At 34.2% G+C, this 18533-nt stretch overlaps 1 protein-coding gene and 1 long non-coding RNA gene across 2 annotated transcripts; both read left to right on the top strand.

Moving 5' to 3' along the window:
- The first annotated feature begins 341 nt into the window (after positions 1–341).
- On the top strand, positions 342–2895 carry LOC130462025 (uncharacterized). The gene is made up of 4 exons (XR_008922133.1): positions 342–481; positions 575–844; positions 1645–1709; positions 2671–2895. It is a non-coding gene; the product is annotated as an uncharacterized lncRNA (long non-coding RNA).
- A 7225-nt stretch (positions 2896–10120) lies between these two features.
- LOC110777563 (pterin-4-alpha-carbinolamine dehydratase 2, mitochondrial) lies at positions 10121–18181 on the top strand. Its single transcript, XM_021982166.2, has 7 exons — positions 10121–10265; positions 10362–10408; positions 13900–13997; positions 15792–15877; positions 16133–16256; positions 16416–16484; positions 17750–18181. The coding sequence occupies exons 1-7, from the start codon at positions 10212–10214 to the stop codon at positions 17833–17835; spliced, it is 564 nt and encodes a 187-aa protein (XP_021837858.1). The 5' UTR covers positions 10121–10211; the 3' UTR covers positions 17836–18181.
- The last annotated feature ends 352 nt before the right edge of the window (positions 18182–18533 follow it).

Genomic DNA, 18533 nt, shown 5'->3' with positions numbered 1-18533 from the left:
AATATATTTTAACGTATTGTTAATTATATTTAAATATAATTTACGAATTTTAGAAATAAATATGTAATTAACGAATATTTATTTTATACTTTTAAATATTTCAACGGTTTATGAAATTAAAATAATTTTAGAATTTGATGTTGAAAAGAATTTGAATTACGAAAACACGATTGAAATTAGAAAACAATCTTAAGCGGTGTTGAATTCAAATACCAAACTTAATTATAATCCTAGCCCAAATTAGCAAAGCCCAAAATAAGTTAAACCCACATCCCTTACCCATATTCCAAATTCATGTAAAACTCTCAATCCTCTCCTCTCCTTCACGTGAAAAAGAAAAAACAAGAAACCTCAAAAACCCTCATTCTCTCATTCAGCAACCACGTGAACCCATCCCTCCCCTGCTTCACGTTGCTGCAGCTGTCCACGCCGCCTCCACCGCCGGCGTTTCCTCCGTCGTAGTCCCTCTCCGTCGCCGCCGGTAACTCTCTCCCCCTCCTCTTCTCTTTCGTTTTTCTCTCTCTCTCTCTCCCGTTTCTTGCTCTCCTCCTCACATGTTTCTGTTGTTGCGCAGCCACGCACAACCACCGAGCACCGCCACCCACTCGTCGTTCCCCTTCGCTGCGCCGCCCACCTGCAGCGTCGCTGCCGCGCCTGTCCAGCCGGAAACCCTCCTTCTCCTCTTGGGTTTCGGTTTCTCTCTCTTCTTGCGTTTTTGGTTCGACCAACAACCACCAGCAACCACCCGTGCCGACACCTGACCCGACCAGCGCCACCTCTGCTAGCCACCGCTGTCCCCGCCGTGCCCTAGTCACCGCCGGCCAGCACTCCTCCTCTCCTTTTGGTTGACTTTCTTAAACCCTAAGTTATTTAAATGTTTTAATTAAGTTTATTGATTTTTGTTTATGTTTCTAGAATTAAATTATTAATCTTTATAATTAAATTATCATTTTCAGATTTGGTATTGATATTATAAATTAATTATTTTCAGTTTTGGTTGATTAATACATAAGTTAGGGTTTAAATTAGTTTAGTGATTTAATTCATGATTTGATTTAATAAATTTATGATTTTTAAGATTTAATTACTAATTCTCAGATTATATGTTGTCGAAATTAATTTAATTATTTTCAGATTTGTTAATTACGTTTAAATTAGGGTTTTAATTAAGTTTTATTAATTTAATTCATGTTTCGTGAATATAAATTATAAGTTTTTATGATTAAATTAGATTTTCAGATTATACATTATGCTTAATTGATAATTTAATTTTCAGATTACATAGTTGAATTGAAATAAGGAATTTAATTAGTAAAGCATGTATTTTTAAGGTTTTAATGTTCTAAAATCATAATAGAATGATTATACATTATTAAAGCTATTATTTTTATGATTCTAAGAATGTTAATTATGTTTTGGAGTAGTTTGAAATTAGTTATATTGCTGAAAATTTAAAGTACGATGTTTGCAAAGAGTTTTCAACGAATTTCAATCACTAATTCAATAATTATGAGGCTAGGAAATCAAAGGTTTAAGTTTTGATATTGGGGAATGTTCTAAATATGTTTAGGATGCATTTAGAATGCTTTGTTATGGTTGCCAATGATTAGGAATTGATTTGGGTACGTTTCTTGGTTATTTTAGGCGGAGAATTCTTTGTGGGTGACTTTTGAATTCGTTAAAGTGGCCTATCAGTTTGTTTACACAAGGTACGTACATACCGTGTGCTTGGATGTGTGTTGTATTGAGAATATGATGAATATATTTATGAACTTGTTTATGTTGGAATTTCATGTTCAATGTCGTTGAATTAATGCGTTGAGCATAGAACTTTATTTATAAGAATTGAATCATGTTAGCATGGAATATTGATGCAAGCATGTTGGTTTTGTGGAACTTTATATTATTTAATATTGGTTTAGATCTTTATTGATCGTTGTTCCTCTTTAGATTTTCACTACTTTATAAGGGCCGAGGACCTTGTTTGGTAGTTGAACCTTATACCTAATAAAGGTTTTTAAATATGGATAAAGGAAGGATTAAAGTAGTTGGAATTGGCTCTTGGTTGAATGTTGTGATCACTGGTTTAATTCAAAGATAAAAGAAGTTGTGTTTACTTGTTGAATATAATATTTATGTTTGATGGGTCATAACCAAGTATTAAAAGTTAAGTCATGTAAAGTGAAAATGAGAAGCAATAGCTTTAGACTGTGCACGTCTAAAGTGACGGACAATCAGGAGTTGGGGTCATGGGTAGCCTATGGCTTTTCTGGGGCCGGATTGATCACCGGTTCTATTTTTATTTAAAAGTCCCTCGATATCGCAGGTCATTGGGGTTTACGGAGTCGCGCCCGTACCTCGTCTTCCTTAGTGAAGAAGAAGAAATTTCTAGTAGACAACTCAGTCCATTGACTATTTCAATTAAAATAATGTTAATGATACAAAGGTCTAGTTCAGTCAAATATAGTATTCAAGTCAATATATCTTGATTATCATTGCTTATGTTTTATTTAGTACCATGTTAGGATTGTTCGTCTAATAGATTCATGTTAGGATTATTATTGATTTAGTATGTAGTACTCAGCTTTGCTGATTACGTGCTTTTGCTTGTGCATGTTGATCATGGCTATGCCTTATTGATCCTGTGATGACCCAATCTTTGGTGAGCAGTCTCTAAGGATCAATAAGCATTGTCCATTTGCAGGTTTGAAGATGTTGCATCATTGGGATCGGGAATAGAGAGCTTGTATTTAGTTTTGATTTGCTAAGTTAACTTGGGTTTGTTAATTGGGACTTTAAACTTGTCGTACTATTTATATTTCCTTATTTTCGTTGGATGATTTTTGGGATTAAACCTGTAATCGATTATTTATAAACCTAAAGTTAGTTTTATGTTTTCCGCTGCAAAATTCTGAATAAGCCGTTACGTTTTCACACGGGCGATAATGCCTTGATAATTCTCTACGTTTTATATTAAAATGTTATTTTAGAAAAGAGAGAATTGTCGGGGTGTTACAGTTTTAGTGGCACTTGTGCACATACAAATTAGTAAGTGAATTTCTGTAAAGGTGCAATGTGAAGACAGTTATTTATGGAAACATTAATACTACTCCTATTTTATTGCTAAATTGATTTGTTGTTTCTGTTGTTTCACTCAATTGCTTGAATTCTTCATGCATTCCCCTGTTTTCTTCATGCCCCTCTTCATCTTTGCTTCCCTTGCTATGCACTTCTTCATGTTTCTGCTCAGCATATCCTTTGCACCACTTGAAATTGTCACTTGGATCGCACTTGTAGTAAAGCTTTTGTGGATTTTTAGTCGTTTTCGAGCTCCTTATGGCATCTTCTCCTACAATAACAATTTTTATTTGGAACTCTTATGTATGATAAATTTGGGGTGGAAGAGGATTCAATTTTTTAATGATAACTCATGGCAAGTTAGAAAAAATCACAAAAGAAAAATAGGGGAAAATAAAGAATTTATGTGAAGAAATGTACTATTTATAAGCACAAAAAACCTAACGGCTATATTTTGTGCTTTAAGTCTCAGAAAACTAGCCGTTAGAAGCTGATTCAGTCTTTTAAAAGATAATTAGGTATTTGGTACAACAAGTTTAAAATAGGGGTATATGGTGTAATAAGTTCATTAATAGGTATATTTGATGAATTATAAACATGACTTAACGGAGCACTAACATACCGTTAAAAAAGGGGTATTTGGTGCACTTAAGTACAAATATATGTTTTTTGAAAATATGAGGGGTATTTGGTGCGTTATGTGAAAACTCAGGGTCATTTCATGAAAAAACCGTAAAAAATAGGAGAGATAGTGTAAAAAGATGCATGGGAGAGAATGGGTGTAAGTTACAAAATTTAAGAAAAATTACTGAAAAGCAGATACAAATTTAAGAAATTATTAAAAGTTAATTGAGCGGGTGTAAGATAAAGTATATACTACCTCCGTTTCAAAAAGATCTTTACACTTACTATTTGCACGGACTCCGGTGCAATGTTTGACCGTTAATATATCCAATTTCTTATGGTAAAAAATTATAAAAAGTTGATATTTATAAAATACATTTCGAGATAAATCTAACAAGATATTTCATGATAATTTTTTATTGATATAATAGTGAGAAATTATGGTCAAAGTTTTAATTTTGGACACATTTATCAAAGCGTAAAGATCTTTTTGAAACGAAGGTAGTATGAGAGAGTTTAAAAAGGTACATGAGTATAGGTAAGAAAAAAAGGACATGTAAAATCAAGCGATATCTGTATATAATGCTTAAAAATACCGAAATTCCCAAAATATGTCCATTTTTAATATAATTCTCAATCTACCGTCCACGTCATCGGGTATTTTAAAACAAAAATTCCAATTCTTTTATAAACCGCCAACTCAATTGGCGGTTTAATGTATTACATCAAAACCGCCCACTGAATTGGCGGTTTCACCCTGAAACGTTTTTTAAGAAAAATCTGAAAAACAAATGCAAAGCACGTTTTATGGGAAAGAAAACAAAGTCTGCAAGTCTGCAAGTCTGCTATAGTACCTGTGGCCCTTCAAGTCTGCTACTGTGCTACAGTACCAAATACCAAATACCAACCTGCAATAACCATCACCAAGACAACAACCAGGAAAAAAAAGGCGGAGAAGAAAAATCTATAACAGCAATTTCAAGTTCTTAATCAAATTCAACAAGAATTACAAGTTCTTTATCAAATTCAAGCAAACCCCTGAAAATAAATTAAGCTTTTTAAACAAATATTTACAAAAACCTACATAACTACAAGCTTTTACTCAGAATTTTAGCAAAACCCAGAAAAGGTTTAAATTTTGAAAATCTGGATTTTTAACATCGTCAAACAAACAAAAATGATATCAATTTTAATTTAGTTAGAAATTTAAACAATATTAATGGAATTTGAAAAAAAATAAAAATAAATAAATAACCATCACTTATTGTTGCGAAACTGCGACCATCGCCTTTGGTGGGAGGTTGTACGGAAGCGCCGGTGCGGGAGTAGAAGACAGTGACGACGGGGTTAGGTGGCTACAAGCCCACAAGCAGCAAGGGACATGAATCGATTTACTTTGGGAGGTTTGTAGGGTTGTAATTTTTTGGGGGATTTCTGGCTTTTGTGTGTGTGAAGCAATACTTAATTACTTATACCAAACCGCTAATTGAGTTGGCGGTGATGAATGAAAAAGTGATACCGTAAGTGCACGGTGTCTGTTGTTAGCAGATACTTAGAAAATACGGGTCGATCCCATAGGGAGACAAGTTAGATTACTTTATCCCCAATTATACGAACTATCTCAATAAACGAAAGTTGATTTTGGTTTACGAACTAATGAAGCTAAAGCAATAATATAAATGTTGAGTTTATCAATGAATTAAAGGTATAGGGCCTCTGTTCGGTTCACCATGCTTATACCAATCCAAAAACGTAAATCAGTTTGACAATGAATAAACTAAACCGAGTAATTAAAGTACATGTTAATCCTACGGCCGGGTCATAACACTTTCAATCCAACAAATACAGTACAGGCGCTAGCATAATCAGAATTTGCCAATTGCACAAAGCCTCTAAGAATATGATCTTTCAATTCTAATTCCTATTAGCTAGATAATCAATCCATGATATTGGACAATTACATGAATCAACAATTAAAACAAATCAATTGGAATTACTCAAGAATAATCTATAAATTAACAAACTTTAATGCATAACAATCATGGTATAAAAATGGCTTCTCTTACTTAGCACTAGAAAATGACTACTCGCTCATAATTGAATTAACAAGCATGAAATAAATAATAAAAACGAGATTAATAATCGAAGGACAAACTAATCTAAGGAACGAAAATAATAAGAAAGAATTAAAGCAAGAGAAATTATCAAAATACCTTAGATTGATGATTGAAAGATTGAAAAGCTAGGGTTCAACAATGGAAAAGAGAAGAATAGAAATTAACGTATATTCAGAATTCTAGGAAAACAAAACATAAGGGAAAATAAAAGGGAAATAAATTAATTCTCTTGAAGTATTTATATGCTTCCTAAATTCTAAACAAAATAGGAAAAAATAACAATTATAAGCTATCAACTGGACGAACACGAAGATGAAAGCAAGCGCGGAAATCACTTGGGCGTAGAAACCAGCGGGCCCGCTGGTTGGTCGCTGGTTTTCGCGCCCAAGGAGAGGTACCGGGCCAGCGCTGCGGGCTGTGGGCGAATCAGATAGTCGAGTCACCTTGTTTATGTCACAACTTTTGTTCTACAATGCCTATAGGGACGTGTGACCTATCGTTGGAAAGCTTTTTAAGCCTACTTTCTAGCCCAATCAAAATCGTCTCGTTCCAACATGTAGAACTTGAGATATCATCAAAAGAGTGAACGATTGTTCGTTTTGATGCTTAGAAAAATAACGTTTAGCTTCGTTGTTGACTCAAAATTATCCCTAGTGACATGTAATGATCTTCAAGTCAACATCCCATCCGTTCATCATCCAAATCAACCCAGAACACTCCGAAAGCATCCAAATGACAGTAAAATCACCTGAAACATTAAAGAAAACACAAACGGGGCGTAATAGAGTACGACAACGATAACTTATGCAAATGTGACCCTAAATGCAACTAAAATGATATAAACGCCTAATGATGCAACCTAAATGTGCCCAAAATACCCTATACAAATATGACTCATCAGGCGGTTTATACCAAACCGCCAACTCAATTAGCGGTTTACCTTAGTTACCAGTTAATTGAATCGGCGTTTTTGTACTGACTTGTAAAAAAAATTAATAGACGAATTTAATGCTGACGTGGACGGTAGATTGGGAATTATATTGAAAATGGACATATTTTGGAAATTTTGGTCTTTTTAAGCATTATCTACGGAAATCGCTCTGTAAAATCGTCAAAAGGTTGTATTATTAAAAGTAATTTTTCCTACTTTTTTTTACATGTCCATTTTTTCTTACCTATACCTTTGCATCTTTTCATAGAGGTGTCAAATCGGGTCATCGGATGGATTATGGGTTGACCCATTACAGTTCGGGTCTATTCGGTTCGGGTCAAAAGTTTCCGGGATCAAATCGGGTTTGGGTAACTTTTGTATGAATAAATAATGTTCCTTTTGTTTTTTGTTATGTTCTTTTTTTTATATATAAAACTAATGTTCTTTTTTAGAGAGACGTTGGCCCACAACCACATAGGATTATGGATCCTCATTAACATCATTTTGTTCTGAATTATCAAGCACATTATTCATAATGTCTGAAAATTTATAACATAGCATAATAATTAGAAAAAGAACAAAATCAAAAGAACTAGAAAACAATACGAAAAGAACAAATTAAAACGCAAAATTGAATATATTCTTTTAATACGAGCATATGTATGTTGACTACGTTCAATTGTTCTTTGCTTTATATAAAACGTATATTCCTTAAATAAACGTATTATTGCATGATTATTTTCCACAAAAAATGAACTAAAAACAAAATGTGTAATTGCATAATAAAAATTATTCAAAATCAACGAACATCAACGACTTAATACAAAATAAACCGTAAATTGAATATATTCTTTTGACACATGCAAACATATGTTCATTAAATACGATCAATTGTTCTTTTCTGCAAACCAATCGTATATTTCTTAAATACTAGTTCGTGTCAAAATCAGATCTTATAATGCCATGGTCAAGTTTGTTTTGTTTTTCTTTTTAAAAGAGTTACAAATGAATTGCAAAATTAGAAATTGGAGAGTTTACAAATAATGTTATCGTAATTATAAATCGGCACTCTTAAGTCTTAACTACTGGCCCAAAGAAAATATTGGTCCATGCTCAATCTGAGTACGAATCAACCCGTTCCAAAATGGATAAATTGGGTGGAGATAGCTTTGCAATATCAGGTTTTTTGGATCAGAATCAGATCGGATCTAATTCAAGTGAAGAATAAATCGGCCTGATTCGTGTATAAGTCGTTTCAGGTTGAGGCATATTTCTCTCCAATAAGATTAATATAACAAAATAATCATTATTAAAAATATTTTATCGGGTCATTTTGGTTCGAGTATGGTTAAAATCGTATCTGGGACATTTCGAATCAAACAATTTCGTATTTTCGTCTTTGTTATTTGTATACTTCGTAGCACTAGTGAAAAGCACGTGCCATGCACGTGTTGGAGCTACGTACATTTATTAATTTTACTATTCATATTAATTAAGTTGTTTTCTATAACATAAAAAACATTGTTATAATGCAACTAGACAATATGTTTGTGTGAAATTTCTAAATTTGTCACTGCATGCATATTAGCATATGTTTAAATAATCTCGATTACAAGTCCATTTAAATTTGCTAATTAGGCAACACGCTTGAAATAATTCCTCAGAATTATCTTAATAACTCCCTACATTACATTGATACTTAATTAATTACAACGTCATGAACTTTTTTGGATGAACTCTTATCTAATACAGAATACACTACTACAATATCTCAGAATCTATCACAACCCTCCGTATTTTTTTAGGAGTCACAATTACTATTCACGGTGAGACTTTTTTAGGAGTCACAATTCCATCTTTGGTAACGTACACTCACTCCCCAATTGTTTATTATTTTTTACTTTTTCATGACCCCACTTAAATCATAAATAATTCTATTTTTGATAACTTTTACATACCACTTTTTTTTTTTGCTTTCTTTATTGTCAACTACTCCCTCTTGTTCCATGATGTTCCTCATGTTTACTATTCACATGTTCAAAGTTTAAAAACTTTAACCGTAATTAATAGTATAATTAAGAGTAAAATATTAACTTGTGGAATATCATTGATTTTTTTTCAATATAAATTTTCTAAATATCATTTTCTTACAATTTTTACTAATGCGAAATTAAAACTATTAACGGTCAAAGTAGTGCATTGGAGACCGCGCATAATGGAAAAGCGAGGAATATTATGGAACGGAGGGAGTACCTCAATTGCACCATTATTATACCAAATCCAACTATGATTCATTAACACTTGTGCCGATCAACATGTGGCTCATAAAAAAATACGAATAGCATTTGACAATCATGAAAAATAATGAAATCAACTAAAAAGAGTTTGTTTTCAAAAAAAGAAAAATAAAATAAAAACTAAATTGAGATTGTAATAAGCAATTGATTGAAGGGGCAAAATAGGAAAAATAAAATTACGACAAAATCTTGCAAGCCTTTCGGCTTTTTATATAGGTAAGATACGTATTATTACATAATCAATTTCATCAAAATAAATGTAATTAAAAGCACAATTAACAAAAATAATGCGTAATTGCATAATTAACAATCTCCAAAATCAACGAAACATGCAATTCGTTTTTACATTAATCAAAGTAATTACAATCATAAAAAAACAATTATTACGAAATCGCAATCATCAAAAATTAAATTACAAAAATGCAATTCATTATTACAAATTGAAAAAACACCTTCATAAATCTAATTATCAGCTACATAATTCAAATTTGAAGAAGAAGAATCAATTGAATTTGTTACTGAAGTAGAAAAATCATGGAATATTTGAGAATTTTTCATTACTTTCTCTCTCTAAAAACAAATTTAGAGAGACCTTGTTTGCATTTTCTCTCTCCTTTCCACACTTTCTGAATTCAAACGAATAAATACCCGCAAAAAAGGAGCGAAAAGAACATAACATCAAATAAAAACGCGAAAAACATATATGGATAGAACAAAGTCTTAAATGTTCTTCGACAACTTTTGTGTAAGACCGCCTTACCGAAAGGACCACTTTGATTGCTTAACTAATTGGTTTTATTGCATAACTAATTGGTTTTATTGCTTAACTAATTAGTTTCAATGCTTAACTAATTGAGTTTAGTGCTTAACTAATTATTTACAGTGCTTAACCAATTTGTTTCATTGCTTAACTTATACGAAGTATGAAACAAATGTGATTTTTTTTGTAAGTCCGCCTTACCGAAATGACCTCTTTAATTACTTAACTAATTGATTTTATGGCTTAACTAATTGATCCCGGTGCACCTACGGTACACCTAGAACACGGTGCACCATCGAATTTGCGATCCCTCCTCGCATTTTCTTCCTTTTTTACAACTTTCGTCTCAAATTTTCTTTTTTCCCAATTCGATCACCTATTGTTGAAGTCGGTCCAAACTCCAAATGTCCATGTTTCGCATGTTTCCGTCTCGGCTTGTTTCTCTCTCCAAAACTCAGGTATCAATGTATTTTCCTTTCCCCTCTTCTCTCATCTTTGTGCTGCTACCTTTCTTGGTGTAATTACGACACAAATCCAAATTTTGGGTTTTGCAGGCTCAATTTGGTCCTCTGTTTCAATTCGTCTCTACCACTCATGGAGGGTATTTCTCTTAATTTTCTAATTTCACACTTGTTCTTAGGGTACATCTTTCTTTAATTCGAACTTAATCAATATCTGCAAATTTTGAATAATTTTTTCAAATTGGTAATTTTCTGATACATCAGAAAATAAAATGCTTTCTGTGTTGCATTATTTTTAGTAATTCATTCATTTTGAAATTTGATTTCAGAAATTTGAAATTTCTAGCTCATTTATAGTTGTGGAGTTGGGAGGTTTGAATGGCTTATAAGGTTTTTTTTTGGACAATATTCCAATAATTGTATTTGCAAGTTGAATATCTAGAATATAAGGATAACTTATAAGAGGTTTTGGATGACAATGAACAACCAAGTTAAAGTTTGGAGGAAATGCGAATTTAGGACTACTGAAGTGGTGTTATTTTATCGGGGAGTACCAAACAATTGAAGAGAATCTATATGGTAGTTCAAAGGACACATGAAACACAACTTGAGAGAGAGCAAAACCAAGAAAATTAATCATCAAGGAAAATAAATTGTTTGTTTATCTTTTCGTTGATGATTATTTTTTATGGCAAAATTGGCCTCAAATAGCACCAAGTATGGCTTAGGTGCAAGCAATGGCGTATCTAGGATTTAAAAATAGTGTATGCAAAAATATAACATTGATTTGGGCAGAAAATCGAAAATTATTGGTTATTATAAAGTAATTAGCAATTTAAACCAAATTATAATAAAAGAATACAAATTAAACTAAAAATGAAATAAGAATTGAGTATGTGAAAAGCTAACGAATTTTATGAGTACTATTGTACCCATAGCCATTTTGATGTCCATTTCCGATGGAGCCAAAGATTCATTTGTTCTTTTGGCCGTGGGATGTAATGGACTAAATTAAAATGGCTCTTAAAAGCTCTTCGCTTCCTTTTCATGAAGTAGAAGATGGTCGTCTCGTTGTCGTCCCGTTATTGCTCTTGGGTCAATTGAAAACCTCTCTGCAATTGTAGGGGTAAGGTTGCGTACACCCGACCCCCCCTTACCCCGCTTCTTGCGGGAGCCTCTTTGAGGCAATGGGGTAATGATTGAAAACCTCTCTGCAATTGTAGGGGTAAGGTTGCGTACACCCGACCCCCCCTTACCCCGCTTCTTGCGGGAGCCTCTTTGAGGCAATGGGGTAATGATAATATATATATATATATATATATATATATATATATATATATATATATATATATATATATATATATATATGCGTACACCCGACCCCCCCTTACCCCGCTTCTTGCGGGAGCCTCTTTGAGGCAATGGGGTAATGATAATATATATATATATATATATATATATATATATATATATATATACACTATTGTATTTTCTTGGGTGTTATGTCAATGAGATACTTGGTAAAATGGAAATACGAAAAAAAATTATTTAAATTTTTATTTAACATCAAATCTTTTGGGGAGTTGGGAACACTTCTCAGAAGTTTTTATAAGTATTTTTTTTAAGGATATTTGATTTTATTTCAAAATGGCTCAAAGAACCTTTTCGCTTCCTTTTTATGAAGTGGAAGATGGTCGTCCCGTTATCGCTTTTGGGTCAATTAGAAATAACCTCTATGCAATTGCAGGGGTAAGGTTGCGTACGTCCAACACCCCTTACCCCGCTTCTTGCGGGAGCCTCTTTGAGGCAATAGGGTAATGATAATAATGATGATATTTGATTTTTTTTCTTTTCACAAGTGGGGTAAGAACCTGCATACGCATGGTCTAAAATGGTTCCGCTACTGGGTGCAAGGAGCAACACATACTTTGACTAGTAGCCAACCCAACACCAACTAAAGCTATGGGAGCAGCATGTTATAATTGACGTTGGCGTCCAAAGATTCCACCGGAGCTAAAGTGTTTTATATTATTTTATTATTTCTCTTATTTGTAACCTTCCCCCACTTTTAATTACCTCCCTTAAGTGACTCATATTCTTCTCCAAAACCTTCATCATCTATTTTTCCATAAGCCTATGAAGAACATCCGTGAACACTTCCAGCTTCAATAGTTGTTGTTGATTTGTCGATGTTTTTGGCGTGAAAATAGGACACTCTGCTACTATACTCGTCAAAATCAAAATTTCTTCAACAATGTGTATTTAGTTTTTTGCTTGCCATTGTTGGGTAGCTTCTTTTATTGTAATTTTGCTGTTTTATATTGGTTTTGTTCGGCAAATGGGTGGGGTTGAATTTAATCGGCCATGGAAGCTGAATCTGCCATTTTCGTTACAAATTTACAGTAATAAAATAATGAAGATTCTTCGTTTCCGGCGAAAACTAAGAAGTCTAGCGTCATTTATAACACGCGCTGCACGCCTGCACCCATAGCTCAGTTGGTGCTGTTTTGGTTACTAGTCAAAGGTGGTGCTGCTCCCCTGGACCCAACATGGTGGGTGCTGTTGAGGCCAATATTTTGCCTTGTTCCTTAATTTTTTTGATGGTTATTTCTTCTTAGTTTGCAAATACGCTTCTCACTCAAAATTTCTTTGTCTCGTTGATTGTTCTTGTTTTCAAGATATATTTTTGTTGTATCAATGTTAGCCTGATATCTTTTGTCATATTAGTCGACTAGTTGTGATCAACTACTCTTGGTTGGATGGAGGATATTCATGTCATTAGTTAGTAGACTTGGTGTGGTATTATGATTTGTGAATGAAATTTGATAAACCCTATATCCGTTAGCTAGAATACCATATGGATCATTTTCAGCTACTTCGGATTCCCTGTTAAGTATTTATCATTGCATGAGTTATAGTTTGCACTTTCCCTCTAACTTTAAGTTGATCGATTTTCCATCCAAAACGTGTATGGAGGGATATTACAACAATAATTGAGATGTTGTTTGAAAATAACCTTTGTAATGATATCAATATTTGAGAATTGATTTAGTTTCATTGCGTTGAGGACTTGAGGTTATTTTGAAAAAAGTTGAGGTCTATTTGTTTAATATGTCACCAGCTTCTGTTTGTGATCCATATGATTAATCAAATCGTAAGCTGAGCTGAGTTAATTTGTTGGTTCGTCCGACTTGAGGAATCACTCCCCAATACGCGAGTTGTAGGTGTTTTTTCTTGCTTGGGGGAAGAGGGCATTTTCATCACAGAAGATATCTAGCCATATGTTTTACAGTGGCTACCTTTTTGAAAGATCTCATTTTGCTAAGCTTGCAATCATTTTGTCTAAAATCTCTGCCAGTTTGTCCTGTCAACCGTTCTGCTTGATTTTTTCTTCTCATATATGTGGTTTAAGGACTTATCATCAGAGTTGGTAATGATGATGGTTATGCAAAACCCTTGTAATACCATGTCATTATGAATTTTAGCCCACTAAATTTACAATGGTGATTCCTCCTGGCTGATATCGTCCCATCACAAATGCATGCACCCACAGTCACACTCACACTTATATAGTTATTTACTCTTACTTATGGAGGAATGGTGTAAGGGATCAGTTTTTATCTAATTACAGCCCAAGCTCTCGAATCAACGGATTGTTACATAACCATGTGGAACTGGTGGAACCTAGAAAGGGCCATCGTGAATTTAGAACCTTCTGTACCGCTTCAGGTGCGTCTAGTTTTTACTGCTTGCTTTAATATCAACATGCTAACAGTAAGTTTGGAAATCGTACTGAAACTGATATATCATAGAAAGGGAATTTAGGTCATGTAGCATTAAAGTCTGTGATAGCCTTCAGTGAAGTGCGGGAGATGAAATGCAATTTTTAATGCCTTACTGTGTTCGCTGTACTGTAAAGTATATTGATTATTTCAACTGTCAAAGCAAGCTTCATTATGGATGTGAAACTTTTGACTGGCCCTGAGTTTCTTCACTTTTCAGTGAATGAAGTGCAAAATAGTTCTTTAGGTTGTATTACTGCAAGTTAAATGTTCAAGATGAGTAGAATACTTTGTGAAGTCCTGAAATACAGTTTATTCTATTGTTATTCCCAAATCTTCAGATGTCATAGTTTATTTTACGGTTTTTTCACCATATACTTTGTTTACATTAATTCAACATATGCCTTTGCGTTTCAATAATTCACCATATACCTCCTGTGGTTTTCCAAAATTCACCAAATGGCCCTAAGTTTTTCAAAATACACAACATAACCTTAAATGACTAACGGCCGTTAACTCAGTTAGTCATTAACCTCTGATTAACCCTAATTCACTCCCTAATCAAACCACTATCCCCACCCCTAACCTCTCACCACCACCACCATACCAACTGTCCCTTCTCCTTCCTTCCTTCCTTCCTCACTCACTCTCAACTCAACCACCCCCGGCAACCCCCCATGCCCTAACAGCAGCCGCCACCTTCCCTCCAACCGTAAACCCTAAGCCTAATTTCTCGCTAGGGAAGAGAAAAGAAAATCTATAGGAGGAGAAGAGGAGAAAGAAGAGAGGAGAAACGGCTATGAGGAGGGTTATGTTGTGGGCAGCAATAACGAGGCAAGGCTTCGTCTGTTTTTTTTAATTCTTTCCGGCAAGCATCGAAGTAGGGGTCGTTGGCGAGGAAGGAAGATACAGAAGATGTATGGGCTTTGGGATGAAGTATGGGTTGATTCTTTCTCTTAGCTTTCAAATTGTGCAATTGATTTGAAATCGAGAAGTGGGCTTTGATGAACTGGGAAATTGATGAAATGGATTGTATTTTTTTCAAAAAGTATTGATGATTTGGGGTTAATTGTACGGTTTAATGTTTACTGGAAATATAGAATTCGAAGAGCAGCCATGATGTTCGCGAGGAGGGAGGAGGCTGACGGAGAGAGAAATCGAGGTCGTTTGTAGGGGTGGTCTGGAGAAAAGGAGATAAGGAGGCTGTCAGGGAGTTGGTGGTTAGTGGGAGCGGTGTAGAGGAGAGATGTACCATAGGAGAGAGAAGATGGAGGTGGAAAGATGAAGAAGATGAAAAATTCTAATGGTGATTTAATGGTAGGGTCGGGTGGTGAATTTTGGAAATCCTCAGGGGTATATGGTGAATTATTGAAAACACGAGGGTATGTGGTGAATTAAAGTAAACCTCAGGGGTATACGGTGAAAAACTGTTTATTTTATTGTTACTCCCCAAATCTTCAAATGCATATTGTTAAGTTGCTTATTAATGTCTTCTGTTGAATGTGTTTCATCAACTCCATAGTCCTTTACTCCTTTCCTTTGGCATAAAAAATAAAATAAAATACTCCACGTACTCTATTCCTTTTGGAAAATGAGAACAGTTCTTAATCGGAAGGTTTTTCCCCCTAGCTTTTAGGCAAAGGGCACAACATCAAAAACTGATTTCAGCTATTCAATTTACTTGCTTTAAAATGACTAATGCCTGCCCTGCTTCTTTTTACCACAATGTTGGTTTGTACAGACCTGGCAGCGAAGAAATGTGTGCCTTGTAACTCGGAAGATATGCGATCTATGAATGAAGAGTTAGCAAATCAATTGATTGCAAAGGTTAGTAATCTGGATATGTTTTCGTGCTACCCTCTCTTCTGTTTGATTCGCTTTCATATAGGTGAAAACTGTTTATATTCAACTCAAAGGCAGCAATCTCATATTCTCATCTTTCAAAAGTGCACATGAGATATGAATCTAAGTTACAAAGATAAACAAGTTAACCTATTTGCTGATTTCCTTCTTCACTTTTGTCTCTATCAAGGACACCACCCTAATGCTAGGTGTGCGTCTTGCACGTTTTTTTTCTTCCAGGTTCCTGATTGGAATCTGATCAATGAAGAAGGTAAATTGAAGCTGGCGCGATCTTGGAAAGTGAAGACTTTTACTAAAGGGCTGGAGTTCTTTCAGGCTATTGCTAATGTTGCTGAAGCAGAAGGTATAACCATTTTTGTCGGTATCTTGTGTTCTTGAGTAATCAACTTTTGTAATATGATGTGGAGACAAATAGATTCTTGGCGTGAACCAGGATAAAACTATTGTGCAGTTGGAGTGAACACAGCTCTTTTTAACTATTTGTTCTTCTCAAATTCAACAGGTCACCATCCAGATCTGCATCTCGTGGGTTGGAACAATGTGACAGTTGAAATATGGACGCATTCTGTTGGTAAGCTTGAAAAAATGCTTGCATTTGACTATCTTGGCTTACTTACCTGCTCTTATCACAATTCACAAATGTTTTTCTTGCGTTAAATTTTGTTGACTTTTCGCCAGTGTTTAAATTTTGACTTCATAAATGATAAAGTTGTTTCTTTCTTACCATCAGAAAACGGACATTATGGAGTATTTTTTAACTAACAGAGAACAATTGACATGGAACCATGTTGGCTGGGTTAGAACTTAATGAACTATTGTTTAATGACTACCTCCAAGAAATAGTGTCCTTTGATTGGTTACTGTTCCACACTCACTCTATAGGTCAATCGGAAAACATCTTTAAAAATTTATTCCATGTCAACTTCTCTTGAAAAACTAGCAAAATATCTTGGGACCTAGCTGGCAACATGACAATTGGGTATTTGTGTGCTTGAATGGCTTAAGAAAAGGGAGAAAGAAAATCAAATTTCTGAGAGTTGTAGTATCCGTCTAGCATCTTATGTAGTTTTTGACAGAAAGTCTATTGAGGGTTATGGTTTGATATATAAGAAAGTAAGTCAATTATAAACAATTTTAGCAAGTAGGAGAAGAATATTCACACATGCTAAGATTGAATATATTATTAAGGAACTTGAGGAAGAAGGTACTAGTGTAATACCATATTTAGATTATTTGTATATAATGTCTTTTTCAGCCTCCTTTCTATATAGAGTTCATTTTATTTTGTATAAGGTGCGGGAGTTGATGGTAGGTTTGAGCTCACTAATTTGAGAAATAAGATACTTGGTAATTTGATCCCTGGATTGTTGAAGCTATTGCTACATAAAATTCTAAACATCCATAGCTGGATGATGGGAATTTGAATGTACTAGAAAAGGGAATCATGTTCTAATTAGATGTAAAAAACAATGTTGACAGGGAGATTTTAGCTTCACTCTTGCTTATATGGCAACATGAGAGTATTGTTCCTCAGGAGAGAAATACCTGAAGGGCCTATATTGGCTTCTGTAATCCATCTTAGCTTTTACGCTGATTAGGTTTTTTGAAAATCATGTTCTGCTTCCAATTTTATCATCTTTTTCTCTCTTTCAGCTTTTCTTTTCTATTGATTTGGTATATTATGTATGCTATTCTTCCTTGTATACCAGAGAAGAATTACAAGTGTTCAACTGTGTAACACCACAAGCGATACACTATTAGCTTTTGGCTTAAATTTAATGTGGACTCTGCAATATGCATATGTAACTTAACTCTAAGTTGGTCTACAATGTGCAGGAGGACTTACAGAGAATGACTTTATACTAGCTGCAAAGATCGACACACTTAAGCTTTCACACCTTCTGAGGGTTAAGCCTAATTGAATGCTACTACTCAACTGCCTCTTCGCCGTATGATTATGAGTTAGCATGGGCATTTCTTACCTAGTCAGTTGCATGCTCTGCATTTCCCCTAGACAAACCTGCTGGAAGTCCTGAAAAATGTTATCCAATGTTAAATGTAGCCCTGAACTATTTTTCCTTTCTTGTAACCTCCTCCTAGTACGCTATAATATCAATCATTTGCTTTGTACGGACCCTTTAAATATGTTGCATGTAAATTTTTTGTATGATTCGTTTATTTTGGGTAAGGGTTTCACTTAAAAAGTTGGTGATAATGCAACTATTATGCCCCTTGTTCTTTTTGGCTTAATTTCAGTTTCTTGACTCATTTGGCAGTTCAGTTTAATTCAATTCAATTCAATTTAACTTAATGATAATAATAATAATAATTATGCTTTTCGACAGTATCTAACTCTCTGAGAGACCTTGTTACACAACACCACCATATCCTATCAAAGATATGAGGACAGTATCTAACTTATGAAAGAATTACTTTGATTCATATTAATACTACTTTTATATCCCCTTTTACGGTGTGACGTTTAGCGAGCATCAAAGCGAAATAATCATCAAAAAGTAATAATAATTACTCATGTTTTAAAGAATGGTTCTAATCACCATTAATGAGAACGACTTATGACATGACTTTAATCTCATAAAGTTCTCTCATGGTCAATCTG

This window comes from Spinacia oleracea, chromosome 5 (genome assembly GCF_020520425.1).
Source record: "Spinacia oleracea cultivar Varoflay chromosome 5, BTI_SOV_V1, whole genome shotgun sequence".
NCBI classification, from domain to species: Eukaryota; Viridiplantae; Streptophyta; class Magnoliopsida; order Caryophyllales; family Amaranthaceae; genus Spinacia; species Spinacia oleracea.
The sequence above is the reverse complement of the archived record's forward strand: the minus strand, read 5'-3'. Positions and strand labels throughout refer to the sequence as shown.